This window comes from Vanellus vanellus, assembly GCF_965231255.1.
Source record: "Vanellus vanellus genome assembly, chromosome: 11".
In the NCBI taxonomy this organism is placed as follows: domain Eukaryota; kingdom Metazoa; phylum Chordata; class Aves; order Charadriiformes; family Charadriidae; genus Vanellus; species Vanellus vanellus.
Genome location: NC_138916.1, coordinates 1,779,588 through 1,806,236, shown reverse-complemented (window position 1 = coordinate 1,806,236; position 26,649 = coordinate 1,779,588). Strand labels below are relative to the sequence as shown.

General features: G+C 57.0%; 3 protein-coding genes across 4 annotated transcripts; 2 read left to right on the top strand and 1 right to left on the bottom strand.

The window, feature by feature from the left end:
* Positions 1-389: 389 nt before the first annotated feature.
* SNX1 (sorting nexin 1) lies at positions 390-16,931 on the top strand. The gene is made up of 15 exons (XM_082489022.1): positions 390-560; positions 5,101-5,203; positions 6,115-6,251; positions 7,506-7,572; positions 8,773-8,816; positions 9,767-9,908; positions 10,436-10,514; positions 11,294-11,369; positions 12,426-12,539; positions 12,685-12,778; positions 13,428-13,633; positions 15,037-15,180; positions 15,576-15,656; positions 16,122-16,193; positions 16,523-16,931. Exons 1-15 carry the CDS (start codon positions 414-416, stop codon positions 16,571-16,573), a joined length of 1,557 nt encoding a protein of 518 aa, XP_082345148.1. The 5' UTR covers positions 390-413; the 3' UTR covers positions 16,574-16,931.
* Positions 16,932-17,677: 746 nt separating this feature from the next.
* On the top strand, positions 17,678-20,370 carry SNX22 (sorting nexin 22). 2 transcript variants are annotated; one of them, XM_082488825.1, is made up of 6 exons: positions 17,678-17,769; positions 19,022-19,105; positions 19,231-19,335; positions 19,413-19,507; positions 19,716-19,789; positions 19,918-20,146. In XM_082488825.1, exons 1-6 carry the CDS (start codon positions 17,710-17,712, stop codon positions 20,025-20,027), a joined length of 528 nt encoding a protein of 175 aa, XP_082344951.1. In that variant the 5' UTR covers positions 17,678-17,709; the 3' UTR covers positions 20,028-20,146. The 2 variants fall into 2 exon arrangements, with proteins under 2 accessions (XP_082344951.1, XP_082344950.1); XM_082488824.1 differs by having other exon boundaries at positions 19,716-20,370.
* Positions 20,371-20,497: 127 nt separating this feature from the next.
* PPIB (peptidylprolyl isomerase B) lies at positions 20,498-23,722 on the bottom strand. The gene is made up of 5 exons (XM_082488783.1): positions 23,552-23,722; positions 22,206-22,319; positions 21,972-22,065; positions 21,103-21,287; positions 20,498-20,902 (listed from the first exon to the last, which is right to left on the bottom strand). The coding sequence occupies exons 1-5, from the start codon at positions 23,705-23,707 to the stop codon at positions 20,780-20,782; spliced, it is 672 nt and encodes a 223-aa protein (XP_082344909.1). The 5' UTR covers positions 23,708-23,722; the 3' UTR covers positions 20,498-20,779.
* Positions 23,723-26,649: the final 2,927 nt, after the last annotated feature.

Here is a 26,649-nt window from a genome sequence, read left to right as displayed (position 1 = left end):
GCCATCTTGGTTAGGGCACTCAGGGGACCACAGCCACCTCCGTTGAGGCACTGAGGGGACGCCCATGGGAGACACCCGCCCTTGCCGCCCTCAGGCCCGGGCTCGCCCACTGCCCCCCGGGGGGGGGCACACCCTCTCCCCCTCCGCCGGTGCAATGGTACAGCCCGCCGGGCTGCCTCTCCGCCCCCCAGCAGGCTCGTGGCCGTTTCCATGGGGACGAAGGGACGCCTGCCCGCGGAGGCAAACCGCGGCGCTCATTGGCTCTCCCCAGCAGGGGAGGGCGGGGCAGGCGGAGGCACCGCCCAATCCGAAGGTCGCCCGCCCCTCCAGCCCCGCCCCGGCGGCTTAAGGCGGCGGCGGCGGTTTCCGGCGCGGCTGTCGCAGGCGGAAGCGGCGGAGGCGGCAGCGCGGACATGGCGTCGGGCGGCGCCTGTGGCTCCCGCTCCCCCTCCCCCGCCGAGCGCCTCCCCCCGCCCTTCCCCGAACCCCACGGCGGCGACAGCGACGCGCCGGGGGGGGCCGACAGCGACACGGAGGGCGAGGACATCTTCACCGGCACCGTGAGTGCGGGCGGGGAAGGGGATAGAGCCGCGGGGGTAGGCCTGGCCCGGGGCGGCTGTGAGGGAGGAGCTGCGGGGCCTGGCCCGCAGATGGGCCCTTCTCTGAAGGGCGGCCCGGTGCCTGCAGGCAGCGGCATGGCATCCTCCGGGGTTAGTTAAAAAAGGGGGGGGGGGTCCCCCAAAACCCTCCAAAATAAAACTGGGGGGGGGGGGGGGCGATATCTCTGGGCTCCCGTTCCTGCAGGGAGCCCGGCATCTCCTCCATCCCTAAGAGCACTTCGGAGCGCTGAGGGTGGCTGTGGAGGGGGGCGCCATGGGGGCCAGGCGGGTGCCCGGGGGTCAGGGAGTGGGTCCTGGCGTCCCCCCTTGGCTGTAGGGCTGTGCAATGGCCTGTGCCGGGCCAGTTTCTGTTTTCCCGCGGTTATAACCTGTCAATTCTTGCAGAACCTGAGCGTCTTGAAGGAGCCTGTCAGTGTGAAGATGTCTCTGTGTGGCTCAGGCATGGGGCTTGGGCAGCTACCTGCTTCTCCATCCTCCTTCCCCCCGCCCCCCCCAGATCAGGGTCAGGGTAACTCATGAGTGGGCCACCTCAGCTGCTTTGAGACCTGGTGGCAGTCGCAGCTCGGCGTCTTTGTGAGGCTTCACAGAGGAAAAGCCCTCCCGTCTTCCTTCTCCCAGTGTCAGCTCTTGTCCCTTCAAACATCCAGATGCAGTGGCTGATGTGGTGCTGGCTGCCTTCAGTTAGGCAATGGGGGATGAACTCCTCTGTGCAGTGGGGGTGAGATGACAGGAGGCATCCAATGTCCCCTGCTTACAGTGAGGAGGGTCACCAATGCCTCGGTGACCTCCTTTGTGTTGTACCAGCACAATTAGCTGCAGGAGGAAGTCCAGGAAGGTTTGGTGGTACTTGTTCAGCAAACCAGGTCACTGTGGTGCTGTGCAAATTCCCTGCTGAAGGTGGAGTTGTGAATGGTGAAGTGTTTCAGCGCCTTTTCTTGTTTATAATATTTTCCTGTGTGTGTGAAGGCTGTTGGTGTTAACTCTTGCTGGCTTTGGCCAGCTGCGCTGGTGTTTGCTCCAGACAGGGACCAGCAGACAGGAGGGGAGTTAAAACACTGGCTTGTGCCTTCCCAGGCTGAATCCCTCCCTGGCCAGCCGCTGGCCTCAGGTTCTTGGGCTCAGTGCCTGCACTGAGCCAACATCTCTGCTAGAGGGACTGCTCCTCCAGTCTGGTTGCTTGAACGCTGCAGGTTCTAGGGTTGATTTCCTAAGCTCTGTGAGCTGAGGCTGGTCACGTTCTCCCCTGCGAGGGCTGACACCATGGCCTCTGCTTGCCTCACCCAGGCTTTTTCCAGCCTGCCTGCTCCTGCCAGCAGGGCAGGAGGAGTTGGTGTCTCTGGAAGAAAGCTCTCCAGAAACCTTCTCCTGTCTGCAGCTTCCCAGCCCTGATGTTATCCCTGGACTGGGCTTAAGGAGGCCTTGAGGAGGAGACCGTGGCTGTGAACATGGGAACCTGCATGCTACTGAGAACTGAGCTGGCCTGGCCAAGCTTCTTCTGTCACCAGCACAAAGCTGGAGCTGTCTCTGCCCCACTTCTGGTGGAGCTCCTGGCCTGCTGCTGCCTGGTGTCCTTGAGCCGTGCTTGCTCAGCAACAGGCTGTCTTCTGCTGGTGGCTTAGCAGCAGGGAACAAGGCAGATCTTGGAAGATGTGGGTGGATTCTGCCCTGCGTGAGGATGAAACTTTCACATTGGTCTGGGCAAAACAGAGCAGTGGAGTCGTATGTTTTGAAAATAACATGGGAAAATGCAAACCTGGGTTTGCAAGAGGAAGGTGCTGGTACCTCTGGCTGGCACTAGGGCACCATCCCCGGTCTTGAACTTCTCAGGACCTTTCTTCATTGACAAACTGGAAGGTGTAGTAGGTGGCTTGTTGCTTTGTGGTAGAGGCAGCCTCCCAAAACAGATGAGTGCCAGCTGCTGCGGGATTTCATGCAAATAAAGCAGCCCTTCACCGAAACTGGAGTCTGTTAATAAGCTAAAGCAGCTTATCAGGTGCTTACTGTTGTTGTTGAAGCAACTGTCATAACTAATACTTGGCTTTTCTGTGCGACCCGGTGGCTTTGCTTGTCTCTCTGCCCTTGAGCGTTAGAAAAACATTTTCTGTGAAGCAGAGGAGTTGGGCTGGTGAGGCAGATCTGCTTGGCTGCTGGTGTTCAGGTGGCTTGACAGTGCTTAGCCATAACATAGTAGCCAGCAAAGAAGCAATTGGGTCAGACACGAATATAATCGGAGCTGGACCTCATCCCTCTGTTGACAAAATTTGGACTGCTGCGTGACCACAGTTCTCACTAGGGATGCCCTCAAATGCCAGGTCTTCTGACCAGGGGTCTGGTTCCCTGTGGTAGGCATCAGGCTTGTACTGGGGGACCTAAGGAGCTTCTGCCTGTATGCATGGTGGTTGAGGTGTGCTAAATCAGGCCCCTGAGATGGTGGGTGTTGTGGGCTGCAAAAGAGGCCGTGGCTCTTCTGTAGGAGCAGATAGAGAAGTAGGAACAGGGTGTGGTACTTTCAGCCTTAGTGACTAAATCTAAAGCAAATTGAGAACCCAGTCACCGTAGAAAAGCAGATAGTCATTTCGTGCGTTTGGAAGCTGGGGGACTCATTAGGGAAACTTCATAGCCCACCTTACCTTGTTCATGTAGAGTGGGGTTTCTTTACCAGCTTGAAGAGTTCCTGCAGAAGCAGAGGATCTGAATGAAACCTGCTGCAGATTTCCCTGACATAGGTCGCTGTGGTCTTAGCAGCCCTCTTGTTGGCTCGGCTGCTGGCTGGAGGAGGTCCCTGTGGTGGTTGCACTCTTGTTGGCTTGGCCACCAGCTGGAGGACCAGCTGGAGGACCCTGCGGGGGTCTGGGTGTGATGTTTGGCGTGGGTCTCTCTGCTCCCTGCTTTCCATCACTGGTAAATGTAGCTCCTGCATATAACTCTTCTGATCCAGGCTGGGAGCAGTCCCAGCTTTCTCCTCCAGGAAAACATCCTAAAATGCAGGAAGGCTCGCCATCAAATGGCGCTGGTGTTTTCTGTACCCAAAGACTTGGGCCCACCTCAGAGAGGAGCTGCATTAGCACCACTTTACTCCTTCAGGAGCAGTGAGAACTGATGATGGTTCCTTGCTGAAGAAAGCGCCGAGGCACCCATCCGTTTGGAGTCGCTGCTAATAGTGCTCCATTTACTGGCCATCAAAGACCTGTTCTGTTCTCTGCTAAGTTGTTAAAGAATAGCACTTGCTGTCCGGTCCTTGCTTGGAATAACTTGTACTTGCTTGTCTGCCTGCGAAATGAGGGATGATTTGTGATGTCCGCAGCAGGCACACAGAAACAGCTCTGCCTTCTGGTGTGGTGGACTGCTTGGTGTATAAGCTGTCAGGTGGGCTTTCACCTCATCCCCAAGCCTGCTCCCAGTAGCCGGGACTGTTTCCCCCAGCGGAGCTGCGTGCCCAAGGGGCTGTTTGCTGTGGCAGGATGAACCTGGCCCTGGGGCTCAGGGCTGGCTTGTCCCAGCCGAGCCGTTCATGGGGAGCATGAGCTTTGGGTTACAAAGCGTGGTGTGCTAGACTGTGCCAGCATCGCTTTGTGAAACACAAAGAGCCGTGCCCGGCTTTAGCCCAGCTGTGACAGCCTTGTCTCTGCTGCGAGGGGTCTCGTAGGAGGGGGTGGTGTGGCTCCATGAATCTGGCTCCCAGCAAGCGCCGGGGCAGTGGAGTCCATGAGCTCCTCTGGCACTGCTTGGAACTGAGCTGCTGCATTAAAGCATCACGCAGGCCCTAACCAGCCCTCCGGGGAAGGGCAGCTCAGCTCGTGGTAGTGGTTGAACTGCTAGCACAAGTTAAGCTGCTGACAAGGCTCCCGTGATCCCTGGTGTCCTGCCTTTGGGTGAGCAAATTGCCGTGGGTCTCTGCCACCCACGGCAACAGCTTGGCTTTCCCAAGGTATCTCTTGTTGGCAGCGTGCTCGGATCACTACGGTTAAGCGCAGGAGGCTCCCTAGTGCTGCCCGCCTGCCTTGATGCGGTGTAAGTGCTGGTGTGCAAGTCGCTACCTGGGGGTGGTGTGGCTGTGTGTTGGTTATGGGTGTTGTGAACAGGAGCGCTTGTGTGTACTGAACTGCCTGCTCCTACCGACACCTGTAGTCCCCAGTCGGGGACTGGGGCTGTGACACTTGGCCTGTGGGCTGGCACATCCCAGTGACCTGCTAGCTGCTCCCATTCTGCTAAAGATCAGGGTTGAAAATGGCTGTGAAGTTCTGCATGATACTTGGTGTCTTCAACAACTCCATGGTACAGCCTTGCTGGCAGAGATCATAACGCCCAAATGTGGGTGGGAGGGAAGTGGTCTGTGATGTCCTCTGGGCACTGCGCTCACAGGAGATTTGTAGTAGTGACGCTGTGTGGCAGCAGCTAGGAATGCGAGCTGTTTGGTCCTCCAGCCTCCATTCCTCAGTGTCAATGACCTCTTGTTTATGTGGTTTTAATCCTCTTACAGAGCAAGCCCGCGCCACCGAAAAGGGAATCTCTCTGTCCTGTAAGCAGCACCTCCAAAGAAAACGGGGTTCGTGTAGAGCAAGATGATCAGGACTTATTTGCAGGTGAGTCTGTATCTACTGGGTGTTTACTGGGGCTTTCTGAACTTTAAGCCTGGAGTGATCTGCTTTGTGTCCGTGACTGATGTGTCCTGCTTATTCTGAACTATCACAGGTCCTTATCTCAAACTCGTGTTCCAGTCTGTTCTGGAAACACTAAGCTCTGGTGGTGTTTTTGGGAACACCAAAGTAACCTCCTCCAGGTCTCTAGCACAATTGTGGAGCAGGATTAACTGTTTGGAAGCTGAAGAGGATTAAAATGGGGTTTGCTTTGGTTTTGTTGCCTTAAACTGTAAGGTGGTGATTGTCTTCTCAGAGTTAAGACTTTTGTTCTCTACCTTCTCCTCCCTCCATGCAGGGGGAGGAAGCATCTCTAGTAGGGATGTGGCTGTTCCCAAGGAACAGGAAACAGTACCCCTCAGCAGGGGTCAGACCTTCCTCAGCCCTGGCATGCTGGCACACCGCTGGAAGAGGCATTTGAGAGTCAGTTCTGGAGACACCTGCTAACTGATGGAAGTTTTTACTTCCTCTGGGTGGAGAAGTGTACTGGGAAGGAGCCTACCTTCCAGGTGGCCTATGTGACACAAAAAGTCCAGATTGGCTTTAGCTGTTGTAGTGTGTGGCTCCTCTAGCACACAGCAAGGGGGTGATGCCTGGCTCCTTCTAGAATAAGAAGTTCATTGGATTAACTTAATGTTCTCCAGCAGGATTGATCAAATGCTCTTACTGCAGTGAAGATGCATTAAGTCATGCTCTTCCCAATGCTTGCAGGTGTCCTCCCTATGTGTTTTGGGGTTTTTTTGCTAATTAAGACTATTGTTACTCTCTAGATCCCATGAACCTCTCGAAGAATGTTGAAATTCTCTTTCCAGAAACCCAAGGTAGAGAGGCTGACCCTTGCAAACTTCTCTTGACAGATGCCACTGTAGAGTTGTCTTTAGACAGCACGCAAAACAACCAGAAGAAGGAACCGGCCAAAGCATCCAATCCTGCCCCCTCGTTAGAAGTAGCTGCAAGCTCCTCTTCTAGAAACCCTCCAAAGAGCTATGAGGAGGTGAGAACTGCTCTGAGCTTTCCAACTTGCCCTGCTGGTTTCAAACTGTAATTGGCAGGAACCTGTCTGTTTACTTAGTTGTAAACGTGCATCTTAAATGATGCGATTAATGTAATTACCATATGGGATGCCCTGGCTTGTATCTCAGGCCAGTATCAGTCTGGGACTGATAAGGCTGAAGTGGGGTTCAGGTCAGCCTGACAGCATTCTTGCTGGTGTGGTGGTGCAGACGGCTTCCAAAACTAAAACAGCAAGCGGCTGGTCTGGTCCTGAGGGTCTGAGCTCTGACTCGGAGCTTTAGCACGCTGTATTGCTGCAGATGGATGGGGCAAGTGGGTTTGTCAGTGTTGTTAAAAGAAATGGTCTCCTGGCTGATGTGAGAGCACATGGTCCTCAAGTGGCACTTGTATTCTGGTTGCCTAGCCCAGTTAATCAGGTGGTACTTGGCCTAAATCTGGGTTTTCCCCTTAGAGAGACCGAAACTATTTGGAGACAAGGAAAGCGTGCCTTTTCTACCCCAAACACCCCTGAGATCATGAGGATGGACTCTGCAGTCCCGTCAGGAGTAGCATCTCAGGTTGGCTTCAGACTGGCTTAAGCGAAGGAGCAATGCAGAACAAGGTCAGGGTGCTGAGCTGGTCACTGAATTGATAAGCTGTCGCCTTCCAGTTCGTACACCAAAGGCCGTTCGAGGCCAGTGTCCGTTCTGCTTTGCTCTGTCCTTTAATACCATTCCACTAACGAGGCACTGCAATGCTTGCTAAGCAGGCGTGAAGCCTCTGTGGTCTGTCAGAGGCGGTGCTGCTGGTATAGCCGCCCACTGGCCTTTAGCAAAGCAGGGTATGATGGAAAGACCCGTTCAGACTGGGTCTGCCAGTTGCTACCCTGGCTCTCCATCTCCGTGTATTTTATGCTGTTTCAGATGAGAACCGAAATCATGATGTAAAAGCCCAAAGGGAACTATCTTTGCGCAGAGCTGAGGCTGGAGTCCACAGTTTCGCCTTGGGGCTGAGCAGTTTGTACATGGGTCTGTGCAGGTAGCAGTGTTGTGAAGACAAATCCAGTTTAGGATCATCAGAACGTGTAGCCTGGACACAAGTGAGAAGCTCGAGGGCTTTATAGAATGGCCTTGGCCAGACTGAAATGCCAAAGATGAAGCTCACCGTAATATGTGGGACTTCGTGTTTTGGGGTGGTTTGAAGCCTGGCTTTCTAGTTTTAACTTGCTGTCCTTGTGTGCTTTTACTCCAAACAGCTGGAAGAAGAGGAACAGGAAGACAAATTTGAACTGACTGTAGGAGTGAGTGACCCAGAGAAAGTTGGTGAGTTAACGTCCCATTCCGCTGCATGGTGACGCACAGTCAGACAAGCTAGGCTTGGCCGTAGGACTGAATGCAGCCGTCGCCTCCACGTGCCACAGCTCCGGCTTTTGAGCTGTCTCTGCAAGCGCAAAGTTCATCCTGGTGTAACTTCTCCAAGACTTCTTCCAACATCTAGAAGAAATGGAGCTACGCAAAGCAAAATGACTAGGTCACACAAACGAGTGAGGCAGAAGCAGGTTTTGGAAAGCCAAGGACCTCAAAGGCGGGGGAGCCAGGAGCGGGTTTTTTGGGAGGGTGAAATGTGATGCTTGCAAGTAGCAGAGCTTGGTGTCTGGAGCTGTGGCGACCAGCTTGACTGGACCTCCAGGCAGCACTGTCCTGTGTGCAGCTGGCAAGGGGGAGGCAAAACTGCCTTAACCTAAAACTAAGTGTATTATGCCATGCTCTGGCACCTCCCCTAGCAGCTGCGCTTGCCAGGGAAGCCGCTCTGGCTTCAAACTGAGAAGCAAAAGGGTTTCTCTCTGTTGAAAGTGGGGGTCAGAGGAACTTGGCCAGCTACAAGGCAGCCCTTTGGGGGGCAGAGAACCCAAGGTACCATCTGGTCCCAGCCAGCGGAGCAGCCTCACAAGTGACAGCTTGTTCTCGCTCCGTGGCTTGTGATCTCCGGAGCTGGGAGGTGCTCTGAGGAGGTACATTAGGTGTAGCGTTGGACCTCTGAGTATGCCCTTCAGTTGAACTACCAGGTGAACAAGGGGATTTCTGTGTTAACTGGAGAAAACTGCCTGTGATGTTTCGGAATCCAACCACATGCAGCCAGGGGCTGTCTGACTCGCGTCCTCTGAATAGACTGCTTCATGTGCTGTACAGCCGCCGAATTGTTGCGTGCTGAGCAGATGCATGGAGTCAGCCCAAATGCTGTCGGTGTAACAAGCGGCCGATTGTCAGTGTTGGCTGCCTTAGGAAGTAAAAGGAGGGCTAAGCGGTCAGGTCGGGGAAATGCCTGTCGGGCAGGAGTCCAGGGTCTCGCGGAGAGGTGCTGCCTGTGGTTCTGCATGAAGGTTTGAGGCTCTGTCAAGCCGAAGATAGAACCACTGAGTTAGGCAAAGGCCAGGAGATTGCAGGAGCCTTGTGCTTTGCGTTCAGGTGATAGTGGAAAGCGCTGATCTTGTGATACTAATGCCTTGTTTCTGTTTTCCGTAGGGGATGGCATGAACGCGTACGTAGCCTACAAAGTGTCAACACAGGTATGTCTTAACTCATCGCCCCCGAGATGGGGATGGGGAGCCATTATTCTTCCGTGTTTGTAGGCAGCTGGAATGTCTGTTCTTAACCAAGCCAGTGGTGACCTAAATAGACAGGAGGTCTGAACGCCTTGTTACATGGATTCAGGAGTTTTAATCCACCCCTGCAGATCAAAGGATGTTTGAAAGGAGGCGGTCTCTCTTTTTTTTTTTTTTTTTTTTTTTTTTTCTCCTTTTGACATCTGTTAGGGAGAGCCCCAGACTCTGGGGCTGTTGCTAATGGTTCTGTGCCGATGGTAGCATCAGATTAAGCTGACCTGAACTCCGCTCTTGCTTGAAGAGCTGCTGCTGTAGCTAGTTTCATGCCAGGACCTGCTCTCCTGGCTTACTCGCAAGAAATCGAGCCTCCTGCAGCTGCTGCCCTGCTTGGAGCTTTGGGGTGCCGCTCTGAGCTCTGCAAAGAGTTGTCCCTAGCTGTCTGTACAGCAGCCGCTGGCCACCGTGTGGTCCAAAGCTGATGGTGTGTGAAGGGGACTAAGGGACTTGTTCGCCTCCGCTCCTGCTCTGCAAACACCATCAAAAGCCACTGGTGGCTCCTGTAGTCTTAAGGTGATAAAGCCTGACCTGACAGTGGTCGCCGTTCCTGCGGGGATGATGGGATTAGGCAATGGGCAGGGCTTACCAAGCAGCACGCAGCCGCGGTAAGAGCTGCTCTGTTATTTAGTGGCATTAATACTGCTGCTGGGTCCAAGGAGACCTGGTAGGAGGTAAGTTGCTGAAAACCTAGGCCCGAGCTTGCTCTGTTCAGCCGTGCCCGTTTCTCTGATCTTGCAGAGCTCAAGCTGTCCCACTTCATCCCCAGAAGTGACAGCAGGTAGAGTGAGCAAGGCTTTGTGCGGGCAGGGGCAAGCTTCCCCGGGGGAGTCTGACGCGAGTCTCGTCTCTTCCCCCAGACGAGCATGCCCATGTTCAGGAGCAAGCAGTTTTCCGTGAAAAGGAGGTTCAGTGACTTTCTGGGTCTCTATGAGAAGTTGTCGGAGAAGCATGCCCAAAATGGGTTCATCGTTCCTCCGCCGCCTGAGAAGAGTCTCATAGGTGAGTGGTGGAGGTGGAGAGCGCTAGAGCTGGTCCTTCTGGTGGTGAGCTTTGCGGCCGAAGGATGGGCCTGCCTGTGGCCTCAAAGCTGAGAGGGAAGCTGCGGAGCGGGTGTAGAAAACAATCTGGGTTCTGTGGCACAGGCAAAACTCTGGTTCCATACTTGGAGCTCCGGAGTTAAAGCCTTGATGGAATTAGCAGATGCCTCTGCGTCTGCTTGATGTAGAGTAAAACCTCATCCTCTGCGCTGTCACTGAATTGCTGTTCACTTGAGGCCAGACCTGTAACCCTTCTTTCTGGTCTTGGCTGGCATTGCTCTGCTTCTCTTCTGGCTGTCGACTTCTGCTAGATGTTAGACGTAAGCAGGTTTTAAATTTCCAAGTAGCTCTTGCTGATGCAAGGTCTAATTCCTCTTGTAAAACGCCTCTCCTGCTATCACCCTGATGGTCTGTACTTTGTAACAGACCGTGCTACCTTGTGTGTTGAGTTTGAAGCAGCTCGTTAATGGTGTCTTCCTTCTGCGCTAGGAATGACCAAAGTGAAAGTTGGGAAAGAAGACTCCTCCTCTGCAGAGTTCCTAGAAAAAAGACGGGCTGCTCTAGAGAGGTACAGACCCCAACAGCTATCCCCTCGTGCCTGAACCAAGCAAGGGACCTCTGAAAGGTCAGACTGGCTGCACTCTCCTCCCTACATGAGAAAAGCCGTCTGCTTCTAGGTTTGCAGCAAACCTGGAGGCTGCTGAAGAGTTGTAACTGCAGAGAGTTGCTTTGATGCTGTAAAACAATCTCAAAAAAAAGCTTTAGAAGCCTCCGCTGGTGTTCGGTGCAAATCTGGCCAAACTCCCCTGACGAGGCAGGGAGAGAACCGGGCTGTCGCAGCAGCTCAAAAATAGGGATGTTAAGTAATTGTACAAACAGTGCGGATCAGGTGAGAAACAACTCGACCTCTGTGTAACTTGCACCCGAACGACGCAGCCACGGGTGGCCTTTGCTCCTCCACCTCTGTTGACTGTTGTAGTTGGCACTGGGATGCTGATCTGTCCCCCTCTCCAGCTTCAGCCGTTAAAAGTGGCATCAATAAAGATGTCGCGCTAAATCTTGATCACTTGGCGTATCAAGTAACTTCCTTGCAGTAGCAAGTATTAATCCAAAGGTCTGGCAGGTCTGGTCTCGTGGGCTAGTCTCACTGGAGTCCACAGGGAGGTAGGACTCTTGGTGGGTGGATGAGAACAGCTTATCGGGCCTAACTTCTAGCTACCCAACTGCCATTTCAGAGTAAATAACAAGCACGTCGCAGTTGACCTGCGCACGCTACAGCTCGCTGTGGTGGCTCGGAGCCAGGTTTGCTGCAACCGAAGCAGCTCTTTGGTGTGTTCCTCTCCACAGGTACCTACGGAGAGTGGTGAGCCATCCAACAATGCTGCAGGACCCCGATGTCAGGGAGTTCTTGGAAAAGGAGGAGGTCAGTAGCGTGGAATAATGTAGCTACAAGTACCTTGGAAGTACAGAAGGAAACAGCACTCAAGCAGTTAATGAAACATCGTGCTTCAAAGCTCAGCAAGAAGCAGGAGAACCCTGTAAGAGCTCTTAACCAGTGATGACGAGAGCAGGACTCTCTTCTGTGTGTCAGTGCTTGTCTAAGCACTGCACAATCATAACGAGCTCTGGCCTAGCTTGCTTACCTCATGGTGGGGGCATACGTTGAGAGCACGAGTAGTCTTTGTTCTCTGAAATCCACGATAGGAGTGTTGTGTGCTGTTTGGAGGTGAGGGGAGTCCCATGCTGGCTTGGTCTGATGCTCGGATGTTAAGGGACTGCTGGGTCTGTACCAGACCATGTGGCTGATGTGGTCCCTGCTTCTCCAAGGAGAGTATGACCATGCCCAACTGTGTACCTGGCGTGGAGAAGTCAGAGTCTTAAAGAGGCTGAGCCCTGGGGAAGCCCTACCCTGAGTGATTCTAGCAGTAATGCTGTGCTGGAGGGCTCTGGGGTAGGAGCAGACGTCACGGAAGCACCTCGCTTTGCTGCTGAGCAGATGCAGCTCTGTCTGGAAAATAATTGTGGCTGGTGTAAAGTATTTCCCAGCATCAAAGCACCGCTCTACTCTAGTGTCCCCCGGCAGTGCAAACTGCTGCTGGCTTTTGGAAAGATGCTCTGGAGCACTTCTACGTGCCCATGTGACCTGTGGCAGCTTGGACATCCCTTAGTTGAGGGATTCAAGTAGCATGGCAGGTTCTCACAGATCTCTGTTACCTTGGCCAAGCAGAACAGGTGGACCCTAGGTACAGCATAAAGTTTAGGAACTTCTTGTTTGTTTGAAAATCACTCCAGTCCCATTATTTGACATACCATACGGGCTACGCCACCACTCAGGCGGTGTCTGGCTAACCCTTTGCAGTAGCTGTAAGCAGAAAACCTGCTGTCAAGGGACCCCCATGGGAGAATGATACCACTGTGGTGGCTGCTCGCTGAGCTGCTTTGATCTCCTGGCAAAGCAAACTTTTCTCTTTCTTTATAGCTACCGAGAGCAGTAGGCACCCAGACCCTGAGTGGAGCAGGAATACTGAAGATGTTCAACAAAGCTACGGATGCTGTCAGTAAAATGACCATCAAAATGAACGAATCAGACATAGTAAGTATTAGGACACCTCTGGGCTGTCCTTGTCCTCGCTCTGGCGCTGTGCACTCTCCCCAGCTCAATCTTTGGGCACGAGATGGAAGGAGAGCCCCGCAGCAATCCCATCTGTGGGAATCAGCTCCAGGTTTACCCGTTTCAGTGGTTCGAGGAGAAGCTGCAGGAGGTGGAGTGCGAGGACCAGCGGCTACGGAAGTTGCATGCTGTTGTCGAAACGCTTGTGAACCACAGGAAAGGTAACAAGCTTGGTACCGCTTGAGCTGTAGCTTGGCCCGAAACAGTTAAGCCTTGTGCGGTGCCTGACTGGAGGTCACCAGTGCAAAGCTGTCCCAGGAGGCACTTCTGAGAAGATAGGACAGTGCTTCCTTACTATAAAGGACTCCTGGTCTCTTCATCGTGGGAGACAGAAGTAAATCAGTAATCCCACCTCTTCTGTCCAGCCCTATGAGCTCAGGATGATGGCGTTGAAATGAACCAGTGTCCTGCTGGATGAAGGCTGCTGTAGCAAACCTGAGCAGAGCTGATCTTATCCCTAATTCCGAGCTGTCCCCTGGCAGGGAGCAGGGGTGGTTTTGGGGTGTGTGTTGTTTTTTTGTTTGGGTTTTTTTTTCCCTTCTGCACGTTTTGGCTGACTTCTGCAAAGCTGTGCCTGTCCTCCCACTCTGCTGCTTCCCTTCTCCTCCCTGGCTGGAGTTGCGTAGCGTTCCTCCCACTGTGCTGCAGACGCTGCCAGCTCTGACCGAGGTGGTGCTGGTTCTTCCAGCTGATGTCTCCTGGGGCTATGGAAAAGCAGCTCCTTGGGCTGAGCTCTAGGCTGGGGCTTTACCTGCGGAGCACCCGGTGTAGCGAGGCCCATCGGTTGACTCTCTTATTCCGTTCACTTAGAATTAGCGTTGAATACAGCCCAGTTTGCAAAGAGTCTGGCCATGCTGGGGAGCTCGGAGGACAACACGGCCCTGTCCCGGGCGCTGTCCCAGCTGGCTGAGGTGGAAGAGAAGATTGAACAGCTGCACCAGGAACAGGCTAACAATGACTTCTTCCTCCTGGCCGAGCTCCTGGGAGACTACATCCGCCTCCTCTCAGTTGTAAGGGTAAGCACTCCTCTGGGGCAAGCTCTAGGCTACGCTGCTGGTCCTCGCACTGATCTCAGGCTTAGGTGTGCCAGGAGGCAGCTGGTCTTCTAAATTCAAGCACGGGGCATGTCATCTCTCTAGCCTTGTCCAATTTTGCGTGCATTGGAGTGGCTAGGTGGGAAAAGTGGGGTAGGTGAGGCCTGGTTGTGTTGCTGTGAGGATGTGGAGCAAGTTTGTGGCTCGTAGGTGGCCTCAACCCTTCCAGAGGTGAAGGCTGTGGCTACTGTGGTGGCTGTGAGCTGGTGGCCCATGATCAGGGTGTTGCAAATAGATGTACTAGGCGCCTACTGGGGGAAAGCCTGAGTCTTCAGGTCCGTGCAGCCTGCCTGGGGCACTGGCCTCCTTGCTGGAGGCTGAAAGAAACCAGTCCCAAGTGAGCTGCAAGTCTGGCAGGCTGACTCGTTCCTGCCCCAAACATCTCCAGCAGTTGTTTCTGGAGGCTACAGAGGCCACAATGCAGCCTAGTGAGCAGGCATGAGCCTCCTTGGTCTGCCAGTCTGTGCCAAGAGGTGTGGTGGGTGCTGCAGAGCAGGACCAAGATCTCCGATAGCGCTGGAGGTAGTAAGTCTTATCTGGGATGTTCTGGGAAGGAGGCCCTAGCGTTGCCTCAGACTCTACCTGTCTGCTGGCTACTCTGTCCTTCTGACCAGGCTATCGAACACCGCTTGCTGCTTTTCTAGCTCTTGCCCGCGATCTGGCTGGATCAGGAGCCTAATGGGGTCTTCCTTGCTTGGGTTGGTGACTTGCAGGCCTGCTAAAATCATCTGGCCTCCCGACAGATGCCTGCGAGCTGGTGCAGGAGCACGCTGTGTGGTCAGCAGGAGCTGCGGGCGCTTAGCTTTGGAGGAGCTCGTGGTGGAGATCTGGTGTGGGACAAGGAAGGGTAGCTGCTGGTACTGGCCGCTCTCAATGGCAGGACTGAACCCAGGCAGGCGGCAGGGCTTGGGCACAGGTTAGATGTCGTGGTTGGGATGCTGCCAGTTCAGTTGGTGGCCTCAGGCCTGTCCAGGCTTGCGCTGAACCATGTGTGTAGCTGGAGCTTTTCCGGTGACTCTCCTGCCAAACCCAAGCACAGGTGGGCAGCCCCATACTGAGGGAGGCTTCAAAGCTGCTCCTGAAGCATGAGTTGGTTGATGTTGCACCTGGGGTCCCTCAGTGATAGAGCAAGCCCATGTTCTGGTCCAGCTTTGGTTACACCAAGATGGGCCCAGGGCCTCAATGGTGAAGCAGCTCTGTCACTAGCTGATGTCCCCATCGCTAAAGACATGTCGCTATTAGCAGAGCTCCTTGCAGCTGCCCACTGCTCCTGGTGTGTGGTAGTAGAGACAGAGCAGAGCTCAGTCTCTGCTCCTTCCTTTCAGGGAGCCTTTGACCAGCGCATGAAGACCTGGCAGCGGTGGCAGGATGCTCAGACCATGCTGCAGAAGAAGAGGGAGATGGAGGCCAGGCTGCTGTGGGCCAACAAACCTGACAAGCTGCAGCAGGCCAAAGAGGAGATCTCAGAGGTAGGGCGTGAGGAGTGCCGGGGGCTCTGCTCGGCTCCTTCCCTCCGTGCTCTGCTGGGAAGCAGTGAGAAGGGGACCTTTTGGGAAGGAGAACTTTTGAGCTGAAGGGAGGGGTGTCTATTGCCAAGGGATAAGCCAGCCTTAAGCAAGCCCCGCAGGAAGCCACGGAAGCCACAGGAGGGGCTGCTCATGGTCCCACCTCCCGTGGCTTCTTTGCTGGGCTTGCAGCAAGCAGGGGCCACATCTCGCCAGGGTGGTGAGGACCAGGAATGCCGGGCTCTGCTCCGGCAGCACCTCTCATGCCAACAGCAGTGGCTACAAAACCGCTTGGAAAGGGGAGCAAGAGCTTCTTCACCTCCCCTCCCCTGGAAACAGCGCGCTTCCTCTCTCTGCAGTGGGAGTCTCGTGTGACACAGTACGAAAGGGACTTTGAACGGATTTCGGCCGTCATCCGCAAGGAAGTGATACGGTTTGAGGTATGTTTGGCCCAGCCCCTTGGCGTGCAGCCCTCTGGATGGTTGGTTGGCCTTGGGGTGTGCCTTGGCTGGGAACACCAGCCTAGGGTAGCCAAGGGTCCCCTTGGCTCCTGACCCCACTCCCAGTACCGCGGTTGGCAATATTTGTAAATCCGGACAGGTGTGAGTTGGGGCATCGCTGCTGCGGGCAGAGCTGATGTCTTTTAGTGAAGGGGGGGGTGGACGGACTTCTACACCGAGAAACTTATCCGTTAAAATGGAGGTGGGTGGGCAAAGATCCTCTGAGCTGGAGATGAGCTTCATCCTCAGCATCTCAGGCTCCTGTGCTGATCTCTTCACGGGGCTCCAGGAGAAACTGGAAAATCCTGGTGTTTTTTTCCTTCCACCCCACCCCCCCACTAAAAAGCCGGAGGGTTTTAGTGGTTCGTTCAGCTTTGTACTCACTCCTGTGCCCATCTCTTGCAGAAAGAGAAATCCAAGGACTTCAGAAACCACGTCACTAAATACCTTGAGACGTTGCTAAACTCTCAGCAGCAGGTGAGCAGCCCCTGCCATGGTTTCACCTCTCGATGCTCAGCAGTATGAGAGCACGTGTGCCCCCCCCTCCCCCTCCAGCTTGAGCCCCGGCCCTGCCTGCATCCCCCTCCCCGGCTTTGGGGAGGGATGAACCCCCACGAGCTTCAGCAGGGCAGAAATATAAGCATTGCATCCCCTTGATGCCTGGCTTTTTTTTTTTTTTTTGGGGGGGGGGGCTGTGCCTTGCAGAGGGGTTTTTAATCCTTTCCCCCCCCCCAAAATGCTTCTTGGCTCGCTCTGGGCTTGGACTGCGCTGGCAGAGTGCTGACTCTCTCCCTCTCTCTCCGCAGCTGGTGAAGTACTGGGAAGCGTTCCTACCCGAAGCCAAGGCCATTTCTTAATTGGACCGAGCAAAGGAGCATACCTGAACTTTGCCTTTCTTGGGTTTTTTTTTGTTTTGTTTTTGTTTTTTTGGGTTGTTTTTTTTTTTTATATATATACATACACTATACCTCTTCCTCTTTTACACGTGAATCCACCCTACTAGTTAAACACTCTGGAGCTGGTAGAGGTTTAACCCCCAGACAAGCAGCTTGCAAGCCAGTAACTCTTCTAACTGTATATTTTTCATTTAGCAACATATATTTTCTTACTTGAAGAGAAACTAGTTTCCTGCTTTCAGACCAGACCTGTGGCGGGGGGGTGGGGATTAATGATATATGTAAAATGTATATTTTTCAGGCTGGGTTTTAGGGCTGTACTGACTATCTAACTCCTGCAGTGCCATTAAAATTCTGTAATAAAACTTCTATCAGGGCAAACAGGCTCTGTCTGTTTTTTGGGGGGGAGTAACGGCTACATCCTGCAGATGCTGAGGGAGGCATCGGTGTCTCCTGCCATGTTGTGACTGGGACAGGGAGGTGACCTTGGGCACTGCTCTGGCCACCTGTCCTGGCTCCTGATTAAGCTCTGGGCTGTTTTTAGGATCTGAGCTCAGCGGGGGCTGCTGTGGTGACCCCACTCCCTGTGGTTTGGTGGGAAGGGGGGGGGGACGACGCAACAGCCACTGTGGAGCCTCTGCAGGGTGTGGGATGCTCCTTCCCCACACAGCCGAGGGACATCTCTGAGTCCTTCAACCCCCCCCCGGACACTTCATCAGAACTGATACTCCTTCTTCTGCCTCAAAAAAGAAAAGGAAAGGGAAAACACAGCTTGTGCTGACTTCCCACTTTCCTTTCCCCTTGTCCCTGTTGTGCTGGATCCCTGTGGTACCTCCAGGCTCAGTACCCCCCCCCCCCCCCCCCCCCAAAAAAAAAGCCACTCTGGGTTTGGAGCTCGGGGGCAGCAGGACCTTTCCTTTAGGGTCCCCTCTGTCGTCGTCGTTCCCCCCCCCCCGCCGCGGCTGACCCCGGCACCGGATCCCGCGGGAGGTGACGGTGGCGCAGAGCCCCGCGGCCGCCCCCGTCCCCCCTCCGCCCCCTCCGCCGGCACCGGGCAGTGGCGACGACGGACCGTGACCGTGACCGTGACCGTGACCATGATCGCCGTCTCCATCCCGGCGGCGGAGCCCCCGCGCAGCCCCGACAAAGCGCACACGGTGAGGGGCACCCTCGGGCTATGGGGGGGGTTTGGAGGGGGGGGGTTGGCTGTCCCCAGGGGGTCCCCACCTGCCCCGGGGGGTGTGTGTGTGTATGTCTCCCTCTGCCCCAGGGGGTTCCCAGGGAGGGGGGGGTGGGGGGTCCCTACCTGTCCCCACGGATTCCCCCCCCTGCCGGGGGGGCATAGACCCTCTGCCTTCGAAGGGGGGTTGTCCCTGGTCTGGGGGTCCTGTCTGACTCCGGTGGGGGCCTCTGTCTGTCCCAGGGTGTCCCCACCCGCCCTGGGGATTGGAGGTCCCCAAGTTCCCCCGGGGGGTGGTTGGGGTGTGTGTGTGTATCTCCCTCTGCCCCAATGATTGGCAGTCCCCCAGTGGCCCCGGGGGGGTCCCCACTTGCCCCAAGGGGTCTCTGCCTGCCGTGAGTCCCTGCCAGGGCCACCTCTGCCCTTGAAAGAGAAAGGGGGGGGTGGGGGTGTCACTGTCCCGGGGGGCCCCCAGTCTCCGGAGAAGTCCTGCCTACCCTGGGGGGAGGGGGAGGAGGGGGGGGGGCGTCCCACTTTTTCCAAGGGTTTGGAGGTCACTGCCTGCCCCCAGGGGTCCCCGCCTGCCTGGGGGTGCCCCGACTTGCCCCAGGGGTTGGGGGGCTCTTGCCTGCGCCCCCCAGGCCCCCGGGGATGTGTCCTGGGGTCCCATCTACCCCCAGGGTCGTGCATCCCCCACCTGCCCCCAAGGGTGGATGTCCCTGAGTGTCCTGAGTGTCCCCGGGCGGGGGGGGAGGGTGTGGGGTGGGGGGGGTCGGGAGGGGGTGGGGGTGTCCCCATCTATCCCGGGGTAGGAGTTGTCCCCATCTACTCTACAGTGAGAGATGGGGGTTTATGCCCCCCTCCTCCCAATCTTCCCCAGGAGGTCCCCAACTGCCGGGGAACACTACAGGGTGGGGAGGTCCCTGAATGTCCCCAGGGGTCCCTGCCTGCTCTGGGGTGCCCCCACCTGCCCAGGGTTGGAGATGGGGGGAGGTGGGGATGTGGAGAGGATGGAGGTCCCTGACTGTCCCCAGGGGGTCCCCACCCTCCTCGGAGAGGGGAAGTTGGGTTGGGGGGGGTCTCCCTCTGACCAAGGAGGTTCCCCAAGTGCCCTCGCCGGGAGTGGGGTGGGGAATGTGCGGGGCAAGGCGGGGGGAGTTGCAAGCCCCTGCCTGCCCCGGGAGGAGTATGATGAGGATGGAGACCATGGTGGCTGACCCGCGGCACAGGTGTTCAGGGTGGAGGTGCTGTGCAATGGCCGGCGGCACACGGTGGCAAAGCGCTACAGCGAGTTCCAGGCGCTGCACAAGCGGGTGAGACCCCCCTCAGCCCCGTGGTGGGGTGGACATGGGGAGCAGACACCAGTTCCCTGGAGCAGCCTCCTCCTTCTCCTCTTCCATGGTCCGTGCTGCCATGGTCTCCCCATGCTCTACCCTAGATTAAGAAGACATGCAAGGTCCCCGACTTCCCCCCACGCCGTGTTCCCAACTGGATGCCCAAAGTGCTGGAGCAGCGCCGGCAGGGCCTGGAGCTCTACATAAGGGTGAGGCGCCAACCAGTGGCACCTTTGGGAGGGCTGTTTTTTGGGGTGCTGACCCCCCCGCCTTGGTTGCATGGCAGGGTGTCCTCTACCACAACGAGGAGCTGCCCCAGGATGTGCTGGACTTCCTGAAGGTGCGGCGGTGCCAGCAGGACCCCAAGGCCACCAGCCCACCGTGAGTAGAGCAGTAAACAGTGCCATTGGGCTCTGCCAGCACCCAGTTTATCCCACAGGGTGCTGGGATTGTCCCCCTTACCTGTATTAAGGACCCCAAAACAGTGTTGGGGACAACAGGGACAAGCAGGGGCCTGGCGGCTGGCTGGGTGACACAGGGTGAGAGGGGGATGCTTCACGCAGTGCTGATGTCCCCTCTCCCTTCCCAGCACCATCCACCTGCCCTCCCAGCGGCCCGTCATCGGCTTCTGCACTGACCCGTACACACGCCCACTGGGCACCGGTAAGGAGCAGGATGGGAGGTGGTGGTCCCCAAAGCCTCCAAGGGAAAAGATCCCCCCAAAATGTGTTTTTCCTTTAACGGGGCCTGGGAGTGAAACAAGTTCTCCAGCTCCCCCCTTTTCCTTGCAGACCTGCTCCCCAACACCGTCCTCATCGGGGTGCTGCAGGGTCTCTACCTCCCCTGGAGCTGCGGCCCCCACCAGGAAGCACCTCCAGCCCCGTGCCCACCAGGATCCTGAGCACCCACCCAGCACCCAGGGCTGCAGCAGGAAGGATCCCTGTGGGAAGAACAACCTCCGTGCAGCACCCAGAGCTGGGCTGGGGCAGGAAAACTGGGTGGGAGAAGGCAAGGGGGTATGGTGGGAGCCACAGGTGGTCTCCAGGCCAGAGCTGCTCGCCCACCGCCATCCAACATGCCTCTGTTGGGAGCGGCAGCTCTGCCACCTTCTGCCCTGCTGGTTTTGGGTCACGGTAGGAGCCCTTGGAGGCTGAACCATGCTGGAAAACCTCTCAGCATCCAGACTTTGGTGCAATAAATCAATCGGGCTCGATTGGCAAAAGATTGCTGTACTCGGTAATTCCGTGAAGCAAATCCAGGGCCAAGCGCGGTGGCGGCGGCGTTCTTGGCTCGATGAAAGGTGGAATAAGGGGGTTGGAGGGTGGAGGGATGTCAAGCAATCTGCGCCCCTCCAAGAGCATGAGAGGCGACTCTTTAAAAAACACATTGGTCACGTTTATTGGCGCATGTGCTTCTTACAAAAGTGATGGGAAGAGGAGCCAGCGCCCCATCCTGCCTGCTGGAAGGTGGCAGGGTGCAGGGGGAGGCCGGGCAGCGGGGCACAGCAGCTCTGCTGCTGCTCACCCACCCCAGGGACAAGAGGGAAACGCACGGAGGTGGGAGCAGGGCAGCCCCAGGCCCGCAGCCCTTCACGGCCGGGTCCCTTTGCAGATCGCAGGGCCCCACGCCATGTCGCGGAGCCCGGAGGGTGGATTACTCTTTGGCGATGGCGAATGGCTTCTCCACCTCGATGGTGCCGCAGTCGGCGATGACGACGTCCTTCAGGGGTTTGTCCCGGCTGTCTGTCTTAGTGTTCTCCACCTTCCTCACCACGTCCTGGGGACAGCAAAGGCATGAGAGCGGGGCAATGCAGGGCACGAGCAGAGCCAGCTCAGTGCACTCCTCATCCCAGAAGGCACCTCCCAGACCCTTCTCCACAGCGCTCTGCCTCCAGCCAGCTTGCCTGGGCAGCACCTGCCCTGTCCTGCTCTCCCCCTGGGAATCGATCACCCCCTTACCACCCACCACCCCCTTACCATGCCCTCCAGCACTTTGCCGAACACCACGTGCTTGCCGTCCAGCCACGGCGTCTTCACCGTGGTGATGAAGAACTGGGAACCGTTGGTGTCCTTGCCGGCGTTGGCCATGCTCACCCAGCCGGGGCCGTAGTGCTTCAGCTTGAAGTTCTCATCGGGGAAGCGGTCCCCATAGATACTTTTTCCTAAGGGGGAGAAAAAAATAAATGCCTGTGTTGCTCTCATGGAATTATGTCAGGGTAGAGGTGATGACAGCGGCTCTCTCTGCAGGCTGGGTGGGGTGAATGAGCACATCTAGAGGAGGGGAACACTAACTACCAGTACTGCAGGGAACCATGAGCTACCTGCTACTGAGGGAGGTAAAAGCTTCCCACGAGCTGGGCAGGAGAGATCACGCCCTCAAGGGACTGGAGCAGGAGGCTGTGTGACAGCAGACCTGATAAGAGCTTACAAGCCCGAATGCTGCTATTGTCAACTTTACTAATATTTGCTAAGTGCTGGTGGAAGGTTTTAACTCTGCTGCTACCAGATTAAACGTGTCCTGGAGGCCAGGATGCCCGGCAGAGGCACCAGCTGCTGCAGAGGGGAGTTTTCTCAGTGAGGAGCTCCAGGTCCTCCCCAGGCAGAGGGCACGGTTACACAGGTGACACTGAGGTACCAGGTACCACTGCGCCCATCCCTCCCCAGCACCGAGCTCTGCTTTAAGGCCAGGTCTCCACGAGCTGTGTGCCCACTCGTCCCCGCTGTGGTACCATGCTCCAACTCCACACTGGTCCCCCAGGGGGAGAGCAGGCAGTGGGTTGGGAGCATGGCCACTGTCTCACTTCAAGACAGCGCCTGGATCCCTGGGCTGGTGTGGGACAAATTACCTCCAGTGCCATCTCCACGGGTGAAGTCTCCTCCCTGGATCATGAAGTCCTTGATCACACGGTGGAACTTGCTGCCCTTGAAGCCAAATCCTTTCTGGGGGTGGGGAGGGAGAAAACAGAATGAGGCAAAGGGACAGAGTGGAGCTCCCTCCATCCCACTCTGCCCCAGTTTGCTAAGCAGGAGCCTCCCAGGGGGGTCAGCGAGGGCCAGCCAAGCAGCCACTGGCCCCTCACCTCTCCAGTGGCCAATGCCATAAAGTTCTCCACCGTCTTGGGCACCGTCTTGCCAAAGAGCCCGATGACGACACGACCCACATCCTCCTCCCCAATCCGTAGGTCGAAGAATACCTTGGGGGGGGTTGGTGAAGGTAAGTTAGAGGGGAGCATCAGCAGAGCCAGTCTCACCTTGCCGGGCCAACTCCCCTCCACCCTCACCGAGAGTCTGACCCAACAGCCCCAACCTCCCTGGGCCAGACCTCCCCCACCCAGCTGCCCCCCACCCCCCAACCTCATCTGGGCTCCCCTCACCCCAGCCCCCCCATCTCCATCTGAGCCTTCTTCACTCCAGCGCCCGCTCCCCCCCCCCCCCCCCCCCCCCCCCCCCCCCCCTCCAGTCCTCCCTCTGACCCAGACACCCCGCAACCCATCTGGGCACCTTTTCACCCCATGCACACACCCCCCCCCCCCCCCCAAATACTTCCCACTTCCCTCACCCCAGCCCCCCCTTACCCTGTCTAGGCTCCTCTCGCCCCAGCCACTCCCCCACCCCAGCTGGGTCTCCCTCATCTCAGCCCCCCCTCACCTCAGCTCCTCCCCTGTCCTGGCTGGGTCCCCCCTTACCTCCCACTTCCCCCCCCCCCCTTCTGCCTGGGCCCCTCTCACCCCAGGACGCTCCCACCCCATCTGGGTCTCCCTCACCTCAGGCCCCCCTCACCCCAGGCCTCCCTCTAACCCAGTCCCCCCCATACAGGCCCCACTGACCCCAGGACTCCCCTCACCCCAGGTCCCGTCCCCCCCATGCTCCCCCTCGCCTCAGGTTTCCCTCACCCCAGCCCTCCCCCCCTGTCTAAGCCCCTCTCACCCCAGGACATCCCCCCCCCATCTGGGTCTCCCTCACCCCAGGCCTCCCCCCTCCCCATCCAGGCCCCCACTCACTCCAGTCCCCCCATACCCCGTCTAAGCCCCTTTCAACCCAGGACCCCACCACCCCAGCTGGGTCTCCCTCACCTTAGTCCCCCCCCTCCATCTGGGCCCCCCTTTACCTCATGCCCCCTCCCCTCCCTCAGGCTTCCCTCACCCCAGGCTACCCCTCCCCCCCCCCCAATCTGGGCTCCTCTCACCACAGGCCCCACCCCACCCCAGCAGGGTCTCCCTCACCTCAGGCCTCCTCCACCCGATCCAGGCCCCACTCACCCCAGGCCTCCTTCACCTCAGGCCCCCCCCCGACCCCATCCAGGCCCTCCTCACCTCAAGCCCCCCCCTCCCGTCCCGAGTTGGACCCCCCTCACCCCCCCTCACCCCAGGCCTCCTCCGCCCCAGCCGGGCCCGCCCAGGCCCTTCCCCGTCCCGCCCCGCCCGACCTTGGCGGTGACCTTGGGCCCCTTCTTGCGCTCGTCGGCCCGCGAGGCGGCTGGCAACAGGAGCAGGAGGGCAGCGCCCAGCGCCGCCGCCGCCACCAGCACCTTCATCCTCCGCCGCTCGCAGCCCGGCCACAGCGCCCGCCGCGCCGCCTGCATCCGGCCCCGCCCGCCGCGCCGCGCCCCCCCGCCCCCCGCCGCGCAGTGGTACGCGCCCGCCGCGCGCCCTGCCCGCCCGTACGCTCCAGCCTCCCGGGCGCGACCAACTGCCCCCGGGAGAAAGGGGGACAGTGGGGGGGTAGGGGTGGCACCTTCCGGCCGGGAGGGGGCGGAGCCGGCGGGAGCGGTCGGACGGCTGCCACGTTGCCCCTCGCTCGGCAGCCGCGGCGCGGCCAATCAGGAGCGGGGCGGCGCGGTGATTGGCGGACGTGGAGGAGGAGGCGGGGCTGGGGCGACGGGGCCGCCAGGGTGGTGCCGGCCAATGGGCGCGGGCGGCGGCCTGTGAGGGGCGGGCGCGCGGTGCCGCCGTTGGGGGCGCTGAGGGGGCGCGCGCCGGCGGCGGGAAGCAGCGGCGGCGGCGGCGGCGGCGGCGGCGGCGGCGGGGGCGGCGGTTATGTCCCCGGCGGTAAAACGGTGCTAACACAGGGGAAGGGGGGGACGCTAAAGGGACACAGTAAATGACAGCTCGGCGCCCCCAGGGCCCTTCGCTGCGCCGGGCCCGGCAGCGTACGGCCTTGCGCTTGGTGCAGCCCGCCCCCCCCTCCATCTGCAAAGATATAGTCTTGTCCTGAGGGGAGAGGAGCCCCTGGGACTCCCCCCCCCCCCCTCCCCCACCCCCTTTCCAGTGCAAGGCTGAAGAGCGGGTGAGGCAGTGTGATAAAGCTAAAGAAAAGTGAGAGAGAATGGTCGTCTTCTGAGAGGCCCAAATTTCTCATAAGTACCAGATCTGGTCAGGCTGAAAGCACACAGAAGTGTTCGCAGTATTGCAGGTGCTGATCACAGAATCGTCTACAGTGGAAGGGACCTTTAAGATCCTCAAGTCCAACCATCAACGTAACACTGCCAAGTCCATCACTAAACCATATCCCTCAGCACCACATCTACCCATCTGTTAAATACCTCCAGGGATGGCGACTCCACCACTTCCCTGGGCAGCGTGTTCCAATGCTTGACAATGCTTTTGGGGAAGAAATTTTTCCTAATACCCAATTTAAACCTCCCCTGGCCATTTCCTCTTGTCCAACCATCCGTTACTTGGGAGAAGAGACCGACCCCCCCTTGCTACACCCTCCTTTTCAGGTAGTTGTCGAGAGCAATAAGGTCTCCTTTTCTCCAGTTCCCTCAGCCGCTCCTCATCAGGCTTGTGCTCCAGACCCCTCACTGGCTCCGTTGCCCTTCTCTGGACATGCTCCAGCACCTCAAGGTCACTCTTGCAGTGACTGACCCAAAACTGAACACAGTATATCTACTTTAGCACAGTTGTTCACACCGGAGTTAGTTGAATACATGGGAATGACATTTTTTTTGTGTGTGTCTGCTCAAACAGGTGTGCATCAGTGTTAACTGCCTAATGTAGAAACCTTTAAAGGAACTGCCTGGTGGAGATGCATGTTTCCAAGGGCCAGGGAAAGAAAGGTTGAGGTTTGTCTTCCTTCTCAGAGCACGAGTGTCCCAAGACTAATTTTTGGGAACGGGAAATGAAAGTTCATGCTAAAAATGTTACGTTTAAGGCTGGGAAATGGAAGGAGAAAAAGTGTCCTGGCAAAGATTCCAGTGTGAAGCAGTTTTAAAGAGCAGGAACCGCACTGCAGGTGTTCTCCCTGCCTAGATACCCTGAAAGCTGTTTTTAAAAGATGCTGTGTTTGGCTAATAGGTGGCATCTCCTTCAATGCTTTTCTTTGTGCTGAGAATAAATAAGCAGCAGCTATTTGCATGCTGGAAAACCTCGCGATCCTGCCTGTTGATTCCACAGAAGCGGCACAGTGCTTCTTTCTACGGAAGAGAAGTAGACAGAGGTGCAGAGGGAGGTGGCACTTGAGGCAACCATGGTTTGGCCTGGGTCACTGCCACCTTCCTCCGCTGGCATGGCTGCCAGCGTGGCATGTGCCGAGGGATTAGGCTGGAGCCAAAGCCCCTTGCTGTCCCCTGGCCAGCAGACACGCATACGCAATGCCCTTCCACTTGGGGAAGGCACGCCTGATGCCTACAGCAGCAGCTGGAGACGCTCTTCCAGAGACACGGGGACCATGTGACAGCAGGTTTTGGGGTGGTTTGCTTCTTTGTGTTCTAAGTAACTAATGTTTTAGCCCATTCTGCTACACAGGATGCCTGAAGCGGGAACGTGCAGGCACAGGGAGAAGAGAAATCGGTGCCACCGTGCCTTGGCCAAGCTCTGTAGGGCTAAACTGTCCATGGCTGTAAAGCACAAAGCAGTGAGAAGGTCCCGTAAGTTCCCAATCTGTGCATCGTCCCCTCAAGGCTCCAAGCTTCTCAGAGGAGAGGAGGGCTACCAGGGGAGCCCAACAGAAGTAAAGGAAAAGAAAATACAAGCCGTGTTGTCAGGAAGAGGTAATAAATACATCTATTCATGGAGAACAATGCAGCAGTGCAATGTTTTATTGAAAAAAAAATAATAATCATCTCACTTGATACCTCAGAAGACTGCATCGCAACGTTGGTGGGCCGCACCATGGGAGAACTACATTGGGGAGGCCAGCACAGTGCTGGGTGCCCCCCACCGTGCCCTCCCCTCGCGCCCCTGGGGTCTCCCAGCTGCTAATGACTTCTCGGGAGGAGAGGAGAGTTTGCCCAGGTAGGCTTAATGCCCTGCTTCCTACCACCGCATGGCTGGCTCAGTCTGGCTCGTGTCTCCTAGTCACCTCCGAGCTCCCTGGGGACAGCGGATTCCTCAAGCACAGGACTTGCTGTTAACCTGCTTTATTTTCCTTTTTTTTTTCCTTAAAAAAACCCCACCTCACCCCACATTTTTGCCCTTTTGAAGAGTCCAACGTACGATTATAGTGCAAGAGGGCTTGGTACAAGTGAGCATTACCAGCATGCCGTGGGGGGACAGTCCTCCCCTACAAACACATCATCGTAGG

Coding starts and splice junctions, on each gene's coding strand:
- SNX22 (XM_082488824.1), top strand. CDS start 17,710: ATGATCGCCGTCTCCATCCCGGCGGCGGAGCCCCCGCGCAGCCCCGAC. Junction 19,106..19,230: donor TCCAGGCGCTGCACAAGCGG/GTGAGACCCCCC, acceptor GCTCTACCCTAG/ATTAAGAAGACATGCAAGGT. Junction 19,336..19,412: donor GCCTGGAGCTCTACATAAGG/GTGAGGCGCCAA, acceptor GTTGCATGGCAG/GGTGTCCTCTACCACAACGA.
- PPIB (XM_082488783.1), bottom strand. CDS start 23,707: ATGCAGGCGGCGCGGCGGGCGCTGTGGCCGGGCTGCGAGCGGCGGAGG. Junction 22,066..22,205: donor TGGCATTGGCCACTGGAGAG/GTGAGGGGCCAG, acceptor CCCCACCCCCAG/AAAGGATTTGGCTTCAAGGG. Junction 21,288..21,971: donor CCGTGGAGATGGCACTGGAG/GTAATTTGTCCC, acceptor TCTCCCCCTTAG/GAAAAAGTATCTATGGGGAC.
- SNX1 (XM_082489022.1), top strand. CDS start 414: ATGGCGTCGGGCGGCGCCTGTGGCTCCCGCTCCCCCTCCCCCGCCGAG. Junction 12,779..13,427: donor GCTTGTGAACCACAGGAAAG/GTAACAAGCTTG, acceptor CCGTTCACTTAG/AATTAGCGTTGAATACAGCC. Junction 15,181..15,575: donor CCAAAGAGGAGATCTCAGAG/GTAGGGCGTGAG, acceptor CTCTCTCTGCAG/TGGGAGTCTCGTGTGACACA.